At 38.1% G+C, this 15,888-nt stretch overlaps 2 protein-coding genes across 5 annotated transcripts; both read right to left on the bottom strand.

Moving 5' to 3' along the window:
• Nucleotides 1–288: 288 nt before the first annotated feature.
• Nucleotides 289–4,416, bottom strand: TAF15 (TBP-associated factor 15). Of its 2 annotated transcripts, none has more exons than XM_008222802.3 (8): nucleotides 4,184–4,416; nucleotides 3,548–3,715; nucleotides 3,051–3,406; nucleotides 2,742–2,939; nucleotides 1,912–1,995; nucleotides 1,275–1,356; nucleotides 1,060–1,186; nucleotides 289–778 (listed from the first exon to the last, which is right to left on the bottom strand). In XM_008222802.3, exons 2-8 carry the CDS (start codon nucleotides 3,665–3,667, stop codon nucleotides 540–542), a joined length of 1,206 nt encoding a protein of 401 aa, XP_008221024.2. In that variant the 5' UTR covers nucleotides 3,668–3,715; nucleotides 4,184–4,416; the 3' UTR covers nucleotides 289–539. The 2 variants fall into 2 exon arrangements, with proteins under 2 accessions (XP_008221024.2, XP_008221025.2); XM_008222803.3 differs by having other exon boundaries at nucleotides 2,742–2,936; nucleotides 4,184–4,415.
• A 1,720-nt stretch (nucleotides 4,417–6,136) lies between these two features.
• PRP40C (pre-mRNA-processing protein 40C) lies at nucleotides 6,137–14,925 on the bottom strand. Of its 3 annotated transcripts, none has more exons than XM_089046389.1 (16): nucleotides 14,570–14,925; nucleotides 13,442–13,746; nucleotides 13,210–13,353; nucleotides 12,231–12,879; nucleotides 11,978–12,141; nucleotides 11,028–11,065; nucleotides 10,802–10,880; nucleotides 10,219–10,674; nucleotides 9,632–9,715; nucleotides 9,026–9,166; nucleotides 8,820–8,926; nucleotides 8,319–8,442; nucleotides 7,831–7,974; nucleotides 7,086–7,232; nucleotides 6,800–6,922; nucleotides 6,137–6,667 (listed from the first exon to the last, which is right to left on the bottom strand). In XM_089046389.1, the coding sequence occupies exons 2-16, from the start codon at nucleotides 13,736–13,738 to the stop codon at nucleotides 6,350–6,352; spliced, it is 3,015 nt and encodes a 1,004-aa protein (XP_088902515.1). In that variant the 5' UTR covers nucleotides 13,739–13,746; nucleotides 14,570–14,925; the 3' UTR covers nucleotides 6,137–6,349. The 3 variants fall into 3 exon arrangements, with proteins under 3 accessions (XP_088902515.1, XP_088902517.1, XP_088902516.1); XM_089046391.1 differs by having other exon boundaries at nucleotides 11,978–12,114; nucleotides 14,570–14,846; XM_089046390.1 differs by having other exon boundaries at nucleotides 12,237–12,879; nucleotides 14,570–14,846.
• Between the last annotated feature and the right edge of the window lie 963 nt (nucleotides 14,926–15,888).

The following is a 15,888-nucleotide window of genomic DNA, read 5'->3' as shown; positions in this document are numbered from 1 at the left end:
AGTGTTATATCATTTAGGTAGTTGAGTAGAGCTGTGCATTGTGGTACTTTTGTTTCTACCTTTCGTTGAAAAAATGAAGAAAGAAAGACTAGGCAGTTGATCAAATGAATATCAATCCTTCGTTTTTTTTTTAACACAAGTGATATTGGGGAGGGTTTTTCTCACATACACTGCCAATGTGTCATTAGACGGCCATTTTCCACCTAACTAGACCTCATTGGCCCATATCCATCCTTTGTTAAAACTTAAAAAATAGGATTTCGAAACAAAAAACACTCAACCATGCAATTTCGAAAATAACCCATTCCATTGTGACCAGTTAATATTCATAACTTAAAAGGAAAATGATGAAAGCAAAATTTGAATAGTGCCAACGTATGGAAAACAAATTTTACATGCAGGCGCAGATCACAGTTCGAAGAAAGTGGAGGAGACCCATATTCCATCCGACTAGCTTAAAATGCCAAGTAAAACAAAGTTCAACACGAATGCAGTCCGACCTACTTGCATAGGAGAACCAAAACTCTATCCCATAACCTTCAGTAACGGTGCCTGTTCCGGTCTCGATCCCTGTCCCTGTCCCTGTCCCGCCCATATTCTTTGTCCCGATCATAATCATAATCTCGAGGTCTATCTCTCCCCCTATCCCTTTCCCTTTCTCTGCTTCTACTGCGACGCCTATCCCTGTCATCTCTTTCTCTGTTCTTGCTGGTCGGTCTATCATCGCGTTCCCTTCCTCTCTCTCTATTTCTCTCCCTGCCATCTCTGTCAATTACACCTGCCATATCATTATTGTGAACAAAGTCAATCACTTATTTGACTAAAACAGAATGGCAACAACCATTCAGGTAAAGTTCCTAAAATAAGCTTCAGGCTGAACAGAGATTTTTTAGTGCTATGATTGTATGAAATGGAAAAAGGGACAATCATGTCGGAGAATGGGTTAATTAACTCCTAGGTATATAACCTCAATAATTAGGGATTTTAAATCTAAAATATTAAATCAATTACATCATACTTAAACATTATGGATAACCATGCCAAAAAATGCACAAGTACCTATTTCCTCCACCTCCCATCCAGCACGTCCAGCACCTGGAAGAGCTCGTCCAGTTTCAGTTTGTTGTGTTTTAGCGCGAAATTTTTTCTTAAGGTTGCCAAACTCATCATACATCTCGCCATCATCCTGAGAATGGCACAAAATTTCAGCTAAACCAGAAAAAAAATATATATATGAAACTTGAACAAATGCTATCTACGTAACTAAATCTTACTTCTTCTGCCTCCCGCCGACGTCGCTTGATTTCCTCTAATTCTTCTTCATCAAGTTCTTTGTAACCACCACCACGCCCCCCTCTGTCAAATACATGTAAGGCAAAGCAGTATAATCTCTAGAAATGTCACAAAAGAATGCTAAAGTAAAGTACAGACCAAAAAATATTTCTAATAGAAGTAGAGGTAACCTAAGAAAACAGGAAAAAACAGCATAATGTCTTCTTGTTTAACCACCAATGTGTATCTAATTCTGCAGCTGGAGGGAAATATGATAGTTTGAGAAAAAAGAGTGGCAGGGGGAAGAACGTGGATCCCTATAGCGTGTAAAACAGGAACAGGTACTTCGTGGACCAATTAACTTTGTTTACAAGGAGAAGACAACATGATTTATATTCTTCACATATACAGGTTATTATTCAAATAATTACGTATATTTTTTCCATTTAATATTGTGGGTGCGAGGGAAGGGAAGCATTGACACATTTAGGTATGAACATAGGTACATAACAACCATAACAGGAGAAGACTGTGCATAGGTATGTTTATGTTATATTAGTATCACATCATCTCCAACACAATAGATTCCTATTCTTCATTGGCAACTGATAATATATTAAAGTAATAATCATGTAATACCTTACACCACCTTCATTGTGACCAGGTCTATTTGTGTTGCATATGTTGCATTTTGTACGCTTTGCCCAGTTGATGTTGCCACACCTGAAACCAAAAGAGCAGACGGAAAGTGTGAACAATAATGCACTCAGCTCAGCTCATGACACAATATAAATAACATCTTTGTCCAACATCAAATAAAAAATGCATATGATACTGCTATCTAGTTTTCAAGCACAATAGAATTAGCTTACGAGATGAATGCAATATGCAAACTTCTATATATCTGAATATCAACAATTGAGTAGGCCAGTACAGCATCAATCATATAGCCTCATCGAACTTAGCCTTCAAGTATGAAACCTAATGCTACATGAAGTAGTTACAACTCACAATGTCAAGGTGTTATGTGTGTCATAAAAACCAATTAACTAAGGTTGATGCAGGATGGCACCTACCTCCCAAAACCTCGCAATATGATAAAAGATACGTTAAGATGTAAAGAAACTCAAAATCACAAGAAGATAAAATAAAAAACCCTTAAAATATAACGAGGAAACCATGCTTCCAAAATATGGAGATGCTGAAAATCCTTCACTATCTTATATAGGAAAAACTTCTGAGATTGTGGTCACCTAATTTATTAATTAAGTTCACATGATTTTCACCTATTGTAAAAACAGCAGAGCCCATTTTTTTCTTAAAAATTCAGAGCTGCTCATGAACTAAATTATTAAATAATTTCCCACCATGCCACTTCATTGGACTGGAACTTAACAACAACAACAACAGTAACAAGAGTCTACGAGATAGAAAAGGCCTTGAGAGCGGGAGGGAGAATGCAGTCTTACATTGGACAAGGCCAATCATTTGGACCAAAAAGTCCACCTGTAGGAGCACCAACAGGACCACCACGGCCCCCAGAGTCAAGTCCACGACCCCTGCCACGACCACCACCTCCTGCGCCACCACCGGAAGCACCAGTAGGTCGAGCACTTCCGCAGCGATTGCACACACCACGAAATGCAAAATTCACGTTGGAACAGCTGCTATAAAAATATGGCATGAGAAGCCATTTACTGTGTAAATATTACATTTAAGAAATACAAATGCTCAAAAAAGTGCAAGAAAGAGCTGCTCACCAATCTCACATCACAGACCTTGTATTCGGACATGTCCAGTCTCCCTCTTGTTGCCATGCTTTCCCAGAAGCATCACCCCGACCTCTACCGCCGCCAACACCTCCATTTGTATCCTGAGCAATTTCCTCGAGTCCCTCATACTCACCACCAACAATTGGATCGCCCACAGGATTATGAATCTGATCATCTTTGCTTTTTGACTCTGCTATAAAAACCCCAATGGCATTACCATGGAAATCCTTGTCGTTAAACCATTCAACGGCTGCTGATGCAGCATGTGGATCTTCATATGTTACAGTAGCATCTCCCTTAGGTTCGTTTGTCAGTTTGTCTCGGTATAGCCAAATTTTTGGTCGGCCTGTTCGCTTGTCTTTCTAAATAGTAGAAAGCAAGAATGAAAAAGAGTAAGCAAGAAAAAACATATGAGAATTCCATATGCACAAAGAAACTTATGTTGAAGGTCAGTTAAAGAGTAGCAAGTGCAACTTCTGACAATACCCGGTCAAACTCCCTACCTTTAACAACCCAATGGTGCCAAAATATTCAGCCAACATATTTTCATCAGTCCCCTCAGGCAAGTTGCAAACATAGACAGACCCATTTGAAGGAGCTCCTTTTCCTGGATAGGTTGCCATATAGCTCCACTTTCATGAAACTGGGCTAAGTGAAAACCAACTCCAATCCTTCACAAAGGCATACTTTCAGTAAGACATTTTTTTTCTAGTTGTATTGAAATATGCAAATATTAAACGTATTAGATAGAAAGACATTTATTTTGCAAAGGATTGAACGTGGCAGAGCAATCCAAGGAACGACAATGTATTTAAGTGTAGTTCATAAACAAGCCAATGATGATAAAATACATCGGGTTAAAAACTACTGCAAAGTTGGGATGGTTTTTACCAAATTACTGAACCATTCGAAACCATTGAGGAATATAGCATTACTCAAGCAAATAAGAAACATGAGGCTCCTAAGTCCTACACCATCTGAACAATGTTACCACGAAACGAGCAGAAAACCAGCAAAGAAAAATTAAGACTTCCATGGATTTGGCATCGTCATACAATGTCAGATGTCCCAATATCAGGACTTCCGAATTTCAAATTCCTTTTCTTTTAGCAGATTGTCAGGACCAAATCTTCCCTTACCTGAGTTTCCTTTCAACCTAACGGCGGTCGCAAGCCTCAAGCCTCTCAAATGTGCAAGCCTTAACCCTAATTGTGCGATTCCGCTGTCTTTATCTGCGAACCCCTAATTATAATCGCGAACGATTGAAGAAGATAACTATGTTAGTGCAGGATCAGAAGAGAGAGAGACTGGAAGCCCTAATTCTAAACTTGGGTTCCAGCTTCAGCCACTAGCACCAATTATCGGTTTATTGTAAATTTTTGTATTACCCTAATATTTCACACTTTAAATCTTTTTTGTTACCCTTTTTTTTTTTTTTTTTTTTTCCCAAAACTTCTCCGGGATAGGCTGTTGCACGTACACTCCACTAAGGCCAAGTGTCAAAGTGTAGGACACCCGTGTCCAACAATCAACGTTGTGTCCACAGTAAAGACACTTTCTGGACACGTCACTATATATGGATATTGTGAAATTGGAGAATGAATATCAATATTTTGTTTTTTAATATATATATATAAGTATTATTATAAATTATTATTTTTTAATTGTCATGTCCCCGTGTTTGAATTTTTTGAGATTTTTTTTTTCCCATGTCACCATATCTGTGCCCGTGCAACATAGGCAATGTACTCGATAAAAAATAAGCCTGATAGGTTTATCCCGACAAATTTCGCCGGGATAGGTCTTTCCTAGGATAGATATATCTTGAAAAACATTCCTTGGGATAGGCATTCGATGGGATAGATATAAGTTATAACCATACCAATTTTTGTCGTGATAAGTCTATCACGTCAAACTTTCACTAAAATAGGCCTATCATGACAAAACTTCGCCAGGATATGTCTATCCTGACAAAAATTTGCTGGGATAGGTTTACCCAAATTCGCCCCATCAATCATTTACCGGGATGGATATAACCCCACAAATATTTGTTGGGATAGGTCTCTTCTGACAAAATTTCGCTGAGATAGATGTACCCGACAATACTTCACTGGAATAGGTCTATCCTACAATACTTCACATGGATAGGTCTATCCAACAAAATTTCATAGGGATAGGTCTAGCCTGACAAAATTTTCACCGTAAAAAATTTGTCGGAATAGGTCTATCGTGACCAAACTTTCGCCGGTATAGGTCTCACTATCTAAACTTTCCCTCCCTTACCGCAACTCAAGCTCTTCTATTTTTACTTATGACTCTCTTTAATTTCTTCGTATAACTAAACACCTCCTCATCACCGAAATTGCAAAGCATTTGAATTTGAAACAGGACTTTTGCAAAGTTTGGTTTAATTTTTTTCAATAAAAAAGATTATAAAATACTCTAAGAACATTAGGGAAATGATATATTTTGGTCATTAAATCACTTGTTTGTGGCATGAGTCGTGACCAACAATATATCTTCCTTTACTTTCTTTAAAAGAAAGAAAAAAAATATCAACAGGGTCTAGCCCAATGGAAAAAGCCTTAACTTGTAGACCAGAAGTCTCAAGTTTGAATCTCCACAACATCATAATTGTGTGTGTAAGAGAAATCCCTATAGTTTAGACTATCACTTGTACTTAAAAAAGAAGTAGAAGTAAATACTCATGGGGCTAATTCCTAATCAGAATCCGTTGGAAGCAGAGGTATTGCCAAAACAAAGACATTTAACGGACATGCCAGAAACCGGTATTTGGGTAACAAAGGTTGCTAGGGCAAAGAGAAAAAGCAATGAATTTTAAAGGGCACATTTTTGAAATGAAAGTCGTGGTTTAGCCTACAAGCTAGTTTGTCCTTTTGTACAAGCATATGAATTTTAAAGTCATATGCTGCACCAAAAGAGTATAATATGTGCATGCATTTCAATGGTAAGCAAGCATTCGCTACAACAAATTATTCCCAAGGGACAAGATAGCTGGACAAATTACTTCTTGAATAAAATTTGTAGGCTAGGGATGCTGGGACATTTCTTTTTCTTCTTTAGCATTACAATTACTTGGAAAGCTCAGCTTAAATAGTAAAACTTGTAACATTACAAATAATACGCTAGTAAAATCAGCTTAATCACTTCAAAAATATTATACAACTTATAATACAGCAGCGTCGGTTTGTGTCTGTATCCTCTCCTACTCAAGTCAAAATTATGAAAATCAGGACTTGGGCAAAACAAATTGAACGCCTAGTCTCTAAATTCTAACCAAAACATCAGCTTCGGTCATGGGTACCCCTAGATCCAAAGGGAACTCTTCCACCGTCAACAGAGCTTCTACTTTTAGCATCTGTTTTCCTGTCTTCCTTGTGATCAAGTGCTGACTTTTGCTTCCGTAGCATTTCTTCGGAATATCGTCGCCACAACACTTCCCTCTCTTTTCTTGCCATCTTATTGTATCTAGGATCTGGCTTTAGAAGACGTTTTGCTGTGGACCACGAATTTAGAACGGTTTTTCCATCTTCGGTCTCCTGGGACGCTGCTTCTGCAGTCAAGACTTCAGCCAACAGAACTCTGAACTCATGCGCACATCGCTGGAAAAGCCAAATGATTAAGTAGGATTACACAGGGTGCATTCTTTTACCGGAATAAGTTACAAGCAACGAGACAATTCTTAACTATGGAAACAAAATTCAAATGGATCCAAGCACTAGATTATATATTACCTCATTTAGCCTCTTTATGTGTTCCCGGAAGAGCTTTTCCATGTCAGATGGTTCTAAGTCGGGGTTGGCTGCACGCCTTTGTGGATCCTTTTCCAATTTAGGTTTAGATCCTGTCCACGATGCCTGAGTACATGATAAACAAAACGTATAATGATTTATTAAAACGCTATACACCACATTCATACCATACTAGATATGCAGCAATGCATCTCAGATGCATGGTTTTAGATAATGAAGCCCAGAACGAAGTCCCTAAAACATAAAACCAAGTTACCAAAGGTAATACCTGAGGATCTTTAATTGTTTCCACAAGTAAAGCTTGAAAAGTAGCAACTGCCTCCTTCCTGCGAACTTTCAGTCGCACCCTCTCCGTTTCTTGTTCTTCTCTTTCCTTCCTCTTCCTCAATTCTCGCTCCCTTTCCCTCAGTTTCTCCTGAAAGCCAGTGCAGGGAAGACAAAATCTTAACCATTTTCCTTTTTTCAAAGTACACTCTTGTAGATGCAATAAACTAATAAGATATAAGTTCTGCTTTTTTAAAAAAAGGTCCTATAAGTTCTTTGTCAAATGCTTTGAAGAACAAATTCTGAAATCCCCACCAACACACCACCTGAAGTGATAAATAACAAAATAGCCAAACAAAAATGAAGAGGCATATTGGTTAATAAATCAATCATTCCATATTTACCACCTTAAATTTCCCACTTCTTTTAATAAAGGTTGTCTCATACGTAAGGTTCACTTATGTTATCATTATTGGTTAATCTTCAGAAGTTTAGCAAATTAACAGACTAATTATTAAAATATATAGTTATATACACAGATATATGTTCAGTACAAGTATTTGATTCCAATCATGCAAACCTTTTGAGCCTATGAAAGTCCCGTTTTATGCATCAACAGCGTGTGTGTGTGTGTGTGTGTGTGTGACTCAGAGATAGAGACAGACAGACAGACAGACAGACAGACAGACAGACGAACAGACAGAGAAAATGAGGAGGGAGTTCCTAACAAATGTAGATAGAGTCTTTACCTGCTCATCCCGCTTAGCTTTTGCCTCTCGTTCTGCTTCCTCCTCCACAGCTTTTAGATCAGATATATACTGATTGAATAATATTTCCCTATCCTCATGCCTAACAGATTTGTATCTTGGGTCATTCCGCAGACTATCTTTCACCTACAGCAAGTCCCCAACAGAAATGATTCTACAAGAGAAAAATTAATGCAAGGTTCATATAAAATTTCTAGCACACTTAGTATCTCATATTTGTTTACTTGGTGCAGAACCTACATTCAAAAGTTTTTTAATATATAATTTATTGACCCCATTCTTTAGATTTCACAAAATGTGGCAGATCCTTGTGTCATTCTAAAATATCTTAATGATCTAAAACACCAACAAGAATTGCTTCAAAATGAAGCAGCCCAAATTCCTCATTGGCACAAAAGACACCCAGAAGCACATTGTCTGGAAGCACACTCTTCTGCACATCAAATAAACCACAACCTGAATATACCTACCCTGGACCAACGAGAACTAACAGTAATATCTCCTTTTTCTTGAAGCATGGACTTAAAACTAGTTGAAGCAGCAGCACGCGCTGCTTGAGCCTTTTCTTCAGCAGCCCTCTTCAATGGAAGGACCCTGCAAGTACAATAAAAATCATATATGACCATTCTGATATAAATTTATCATAGAAGCAAAATTAGATATACCGTGTGAATCCAAAGAGATATATAGACTAAAAGACACACCCAAGAAATATGGGAATCTAGTCACTAACTTACTACTTTAGGTGGATATATATTCTAGTTGCTTTCATTGAAGGCAGATGATTATTAATTATCAGGATTTGTATTCCTTCAGTGGACATCTTGTCCTCTGTGTTGTACAATTCCATTTTATTAAGAATAAGAAGTCTACTTTCCTATTGAAAAATAAATAAATAAAAGACTTAACTTCACAGCTTTATATGCACAACACCAAGGATATATACATGTAGTCTTCTTATTAGGTGATACCTTTCATTCAACAAATGCTCACGATCCTTTCGATCTAAAGCCTCAAAGCGTGGATCATTGGCCCATTTCTTTCTGAAACTTTGGTAATCGGTGTTATGATCAATATCCTGAAAAATTTAAAAGATTCCATAAGCAATCTCCAATCCCCACAGTTCAGCTAAAAATATAGACATAAGCAAGATTCAAACTAAGGCAATCTACAAGACCTCTGATGCTTCATCCAATAGCTGCTTAAATCCCTCTATTGCAGCCTTCTGAGCTGCTCTTTTTTCCTTTCTTTCTTCCTCTGCACGTGTTTTAACATAGTGCTCAAACAACGACCTCCTAGCTGAATGACTTGGAATGGCCTGCAACAGTAGAGACCTTTAACAATAAGAAAACTATAACCGCAAATTTCTTAGTGTAGCAAGACAGAGAAAAACAGTAGATAACACTGCAGATAAAAGGAAAATTCCACAACTACAACAGTTTGTGCCCTGGAGGTCAGCACAGACCTCCTGCCTTGAAAGAGCCTGCCTACTGTACTCACAACAATTAATGCAAATATTACCCTTCCCAAACAGTGCATATATTGACTTCCCAAAAAAGTTAACTTCTCTCAGGACTAAAAACAATTTTAGTATTAGTTGTTAGCATGCACCCTAAGCCAATTGATGACACTAGAACTGACCCAAGAACTGGCAGAAACAAATTCACCCTTCCAAAAATTAGTAGATACATGAATCCAACAAACTTGTTTCAAGCAGTTCGAGTTGTAGGTTAGCAACCTAATTCCCAAACAATGAAATTCCTAATATTTAGACTCAACAAACCTTAAATCGTGGATCAAACACTATCTTTGGCAGTTCCTTGTCCCACTTCGAGAATGGTGCCACTCCTCGTTCCTTAAGCATCTCCTGCATATATAATGTCCAGATGATTACCATTTCTTATCAGCCACATCTAAAGTTGCATCAACTCAAGTAAAATCAACTAAAGCCTTCAACTCAATCAGGAATGGTTGTATTTCAAGTTGCATCAAAGAGAAAAGAGTCCAAAGAAGCAAACCACACTTTCTATATACAAAAGGTCCAAGTTGAAAACTTCAAGAATGATCACCAGCATGGCATATTCCAAAGTTAATTTACTCAAAACCATATATAATAAACAAAAAAGAAAATATTTAAAACTTAATCCCACTATAAGAGTACAATTTGTATCTCTGTAGTAAAAAAAAAGTGAATATCATCAATTTTTATGTCATCAGAATACGAAGTTGTAAAATAGTTATCATATTTTGTTGAATAACAATTACTATGACCTATTTATAAAAGAAGAAGAAAGATTCCAAATTGAAGTGAAAAGCTTCAAGGTTCATATTTACTTCTGGTTTAATAAAAAGCCAGAAGTGACAAGATACCTTGAATTGGGTAATACACTCCTCCTTTGTTGGCCCACTGTCTGCATCCTCTGAATCTGATGAGGAATCAGACAAGTTGCCATCCCCATTGACGTCTTTTAGCTTATCTTTACTATTATCGCTTTGCTGGCCCTTAGGTGTACTCTCAACTCCTCTTGAACCATTTGATTCTGATGGTGCTGGAACTGGTGAGGAAGTAACAGGAGCTCCAGAATCCTGCAACTTCTTCTTAATCAAATCAAGTGCAGATGATGTTCCCTGCACAGCTGATGGTTTAAAAGCCATGGCTTCACGACCACCCGTGTTAATGGCTGGAGCAGTCAAACTAATTGGAGCAGATCCTTTTTCAGTCATTACATTGTTATTGGGGATTGATACTGGATGTTCTTTTGGTACATCAGCATCCTGCTTCTTTCTCAATTCTATCACTTCATTCGGGATCTGCCAGCTGCTTACCTGATTGTAGAAAAAGCAAGAAAGATGGAGTAAGGTTAATTATGTGTCGCGTGACTAGTAACACCTACTTATACGACAGAGTTTCTGAGTACCCAAAGGTTTTAAAAGGCAAGCATACGACCCATACCTTGGTTTTGCTATTATGGTAAAACTTTTTCCCATCACTTGTTGTGACCAATACCCAATCAGTTCCAGATAAATTTACCCTAAACCAAAAAAAAAAAAAAAAACCAAAACAAGGATAAATAAATAAATAAAACTTATGCTGCTTCTAGATTGTAAAGACATTCTGAAACAACGAAGAGAGGGTAGGGAAAAAAGGGACAAGCCCGAAAGGATAAAGTAGAACTTACGTTGAAACTGGAGTTGGCTGCATAGAGACCTTATCAGGCTGCACAAAACAGCAATTCAAAATTAGTCAGACATAACACCAACCCCATCGGCAAGGCTAAAGTTACTCATGATTCCTAGAAAAAGGAAACAAGCATTTACTTATAAGTTATAACCAGATCTAGGGGCACTGAAGTTTAGATTCTAATAATTCTCTATCCTTATCTTATAAATCCCTATAAGAATGAGATTTTTTATAATAATAAAAAAAAAGTTGTATGAATGGAATCCTCATTGTCATAGTATTCAAAGCAATGCCATCTCTGATCCAATTAAGACTAATAGGATGCAATTTTTCTATAAGTAATAAAAGGACAGCAAAACTACCACAGGGTCTGCAATAGGAAACACTGCAAGAACAAAAGCAAATTCAGAAACAAAAGTTCTTCTTACTTTTTTGTCTGAACAGACGAAAAGCTTAAAGATTATCCTGAAAGATCCATATCATCCGAAAGCACTTGCAGTTTTCCATTCTAATGCACAAGGAACCTCATTCCACATCGCACTAAACTGATATATACTAGCATACCAACATATCAACAAACAACCTAGACACAAGTCATAAATTACGCATGAGAAGAGTAGGGACCAAAGCTCCATACCTACAGGGATATGAAGAAGAATATGGTCCACTTTCTCACCACTTATATTGGAATGTGGACACAACAAGGTGTTCTGGTTAAAATAAAAATACTATTTAATATAAGGAACATAATAAATTCAAGGCCGCAGAATGAAATGATGCAGCAGCAACAAAATCCACCTCAAAAGATTTTCAATCTGCATCTCAAATACAGTTAAGAATCTTGCAACAGCATTTGGTGGTCAATCCAAGATAAGGCATCTTGCAAACTGAAATTTCACAAAACGTTTATATCATTTGAACCTAAAAATTAATTGTAATTGCACATACCTCCTCCTTAAATCCAGGGGGCTTATCATAAGTTGATTCGCCGGTCAAAGCATTATAATAGTATACAACTCCTGTCTCTGTCTTGTGGGCAGTCCAGGCATCCAATTGTTCATTAACAGAAGCTCTATTCTCGTTGCCTGCATCATGGGATTGTTTCCTGTTATCTGTACAACGCCAATACCCAATGTACAATTGTTTAGAGGGGAGGGGAGAGAGAGAGAGCTAATACATCAGTATGAAAGTCAAATCATACCAATACCAGGAAGAGGTAATTCTATCTGTATCCCTGAAAAGCCAGCCAGTTGATGACCAGAAGCAGCAGAAGGCGAAGAAATTGCTGCAGTATTTCCCACAGGGGTGACACCGGGAGGCTGAGAATCGGGTAAAGGAACAGAAGGGAGAGGCATAACATGTGCAGGCAAAGGAAAGGGAACAGGAAAAGCAGCAGGATATGGCAAAAACGGTGGCCTAGGAAAGCCTCCTATCTGTGGGGACTGCAACCAGACTCCCTGAGGAGGAGCGCCCACAGAAGATAAAGATGGGTAAGGAGCGCCTACTTGTGGCTGAACAGCTGATGACGCGACAGGAGCTATTTGCATGCTAGGTCTAAGGGCTACAGAAGAAGAATCAATGGGTGCAGACGGTGCAGTCGGATTAAAGGATATTTGCACAGGGTGTGCTATTCCTGGGGGGCCAGGGGTCCCAGGAGTTCCAGGCATTCCAGAAGTCAAATTAAAAGATGGGGCAGTAGGAACCCATGAAGTTGTTGTGCCCATATTAGGAGCTGATAATAGATTCATTGTGGAACTTGAAGAAGTAGGAGCAGGCAACGAACCACAATGAGAACTAGTTGATGACAATGAGACATTACCAGTTTCTTGTGCAACATCAGGTGGGATATTCTGCAATAAACAAAAAAATTACAACAATTAATTCTTTGGATAACTTTTCAAGTTTTCATTCCACAGGACCACGGGCAACATGCATACACCAAGAATATAAACAATTCATTGACAGATCAGAGCTCTCTTTTGCTTTTAGGAAAGGATAATAAGAACTTAGTATAATGTCAAAACAAAACTTAGTATAATGTCAAAACAAAACTTAGTGTAATGTCAAAACAATAAACAGTAACTTAATACACCTTCCTACAGCATGCCCTCTGGTCTCCATTGCAGCAATACTCAGTTACTCAATATAATCTCATATGCATTCAAGGAAATAGCCCTCACCATGCCAGATTGAAACTGCTGGTTATTAGGGAAAGAAAATCCAGATTTTGGAATGTTGTATGAAAAAGAGGGACTGGCAGAAGAAGACAAGCCAGGAACTGGGGGCTGAACCCTTGGAGATGCAGGCGGATTAGACTGAATTGCCTAAATTAGAGAAAACATCAAATTAGAGCCACAAATCATAACTACATCCATATAAAATGCAACACAGCATTAATAAATTGATACTGACAGAACCAGGTGATGACTGCTGAGAGGCTCCAAAACTGATGTTTGCATTGGGAGGCACACCGTAAGAGAATGAAGGTGCGGGAACCGCAAAGCTGGGTGCATTGGAGAATTTAGCCTGCAAAGGTTCTTGTATTGAATCAGTTGTAGAACCACCTGAGCTATTAGAGGTATGTGGGCCTACACTTGAAACGAGTGAAGCTGAAGTCTGTGTTGAAGCGCCACCAGCAGGTGAAACAGATACAGGGGATTGAGACACGGATGGCTTCACTTCCTGTGGTAACCAAGCTGGCGATGCCATTATTTGAACTGCGTATAATAAGTCAACAAGATAAGAATAAAAATTAACCGAACTATAAGCATACACTTCATTTAACAAACCAAATCATATGCTTCTGGGGGTAACAAAAAGCATGTCTGTGCCATTACCAACGTCACTGCATTATAATCAAATTAAAAAAATTCATAAGAATCCTTTTAAGTCAAGCAGGTTTCAAGCCTTGGCAATGCTAACCATGACGGGGAGCATTGCTCTGAAATGAAACAGCACTACTGGTGCCCTTTCCAAAGAGGCCTAAACCTTTTGAAATGAACCGTAGTAAGCACATTAATTTAGTGTTTTTTTTAACCTAGGTCCCTATTTTCATTATTGTATGGCTAAACTAGGTGATAATATATAATACATATGCATAATGAGTGTCTGAATAAACCCCGCCCTGACTTCAAAAGAACTTCTCAGACCTTTATCACTCAGTGATCAGCTTCAATGCTAGCTAACTATTGAATAACTCAACAGGGTTGGTAGTTGATACTAAAATAAAAGGAAGCTAAAATAGATTATACCAAAAAATTAAAAATTAAAAACTGAAATAGAAGATGATAAGTAACAGCGAAGCACGAATAGCAGAGACAAAGCTAAAACCCTAGTGCATAGAGCTCCATTCTATTTGGAGAGAAAAGCGAATGCTGTTTCTTCGTACAATTGGCAATTCATTGCCAAACATAAGAATCTAGTTGGAGAGACGCAATAGAAATCAAGTAAGCGAAAGCGTAAGCGCTATCCTCTAATTTCCTAAGAAACTATTTTCCCTGGAAACAAACAGAGAGCAGGGAGAGTTGTTTATGAACGAACCAGAAAGTGAAGACAGAAGCGGTGCGTCGTACGATAGAGACTAGAGAGCAGAAATGAGTAATTTATCAGAATAATATCAAAGAGAAGAGAAGAGTGGACGAGGTAGGTCTCTCGTCCGCAGCCGACGGTGAAAGTTAGCGTTCGCGTCAGTGTATCTTCGCCTGCCGTCGTTTTGACCCCGCAGAGGCCGAAGCGAGAGTACGGAGGTGAATGGAATTCAGTTACAAATATTTTGAAAATAAAAAAGTTTTAAGAGCAAACAACAGGTAGATGGTAGAAATTAGAATTGAAAGGCCAACGGGGTTGGAATTTAGGGCTGCGACGTGTGCGGACTCAACCCGACTCGATCCGAACCTAGTGTTGTTTGGGTGGGGTAGGGTTAAAGGGTTTACAGGATTTTTTTTTTATTTGGGTCAGATGATTTGCGGGACATTAACCCGAGCTCATTCTAATCATAGCCCAACCCATTAAAATGTAAATAGTTTGGTTTGATCTAATTTGACCGATATGAAAACTTCATAAACGAAACCAGACCGTTTGTAAACGAAATATTGATGTGGACCTTTAATATAATTGGATAATTAGTTTGTCACTTTGATGGACTATTGAATAATGTTAGGATGTTGGATATTTATACATTATAATGGCATGTGCATTGTTAGTTTTTATGTGCTTTGTATTTATAATACTATTTTTATAAACAATATTATATTTTATCTAAACAATGGAAAGTGGGATTCGAATTCGAGTGCAAAGTGAAGAACACATCGGCTCTATCAATTTGGCTAAGCTCATATATATATTTGTAGGGACTTTTTCGTTCCACAAGCTACTAATGGGTCTGGGCTGCTATAAAGAGCCAAATGTATGAAATTGCCCCTTGAGTCTGAGTTCAAGGATCAGACCCTAAGAGTGTTTCGAAATGGTAGATGAGTCTTAGGAAACACCTTGGTCTTCTTCACCAATGAAACCAACAGTCGCTTACAAATAAATTATTGACTTGACATGAGAAGCTTGTGACATTGGAGCTGAGCATTCATTAGTTTAGCATGAGAGAAAGAAAGAGTTGTGATTTCCTATGAGAAATAGAGATTTAAAGCAAAGAGGAATGGATTTTAATGGGATTCGTTGAGGAATGGGGGAGAGAGAGAGAGAGAGAGAGAGATAGAGATAAAAGAAGTGGGTGGTTTGAGCAATTTTCCGGTAGCCTGACAAAAGCTTGGTCACATTCTGAAACGATTTACCATAAGAGAAAATGGGAGAAGATTGAGGAATGAGGCTCGAAATTGCAGAGGTTTAAGGGATAAAAGATGAAGTTT

This window comes from Prunus mume, linkage group LG2 (assembly GCF_029339155.1).
Source record: "Prunus mume cultivar Tortuosa linkage group LG2, ASM2933915v1, whole genome shotgun sequence".
Taxonomy (NCBI): Eukaryota; Viridiplantae; Streptophyta; class Magnoliopsida; order Rosales; family Rosaceae; genus Prunus; species Prunus mume.
The sequence above is the reverse complement of the archived record's forward strand: the minus strand, read 5'-3'. Positions and strand labels throughout refer to the sequence as shown.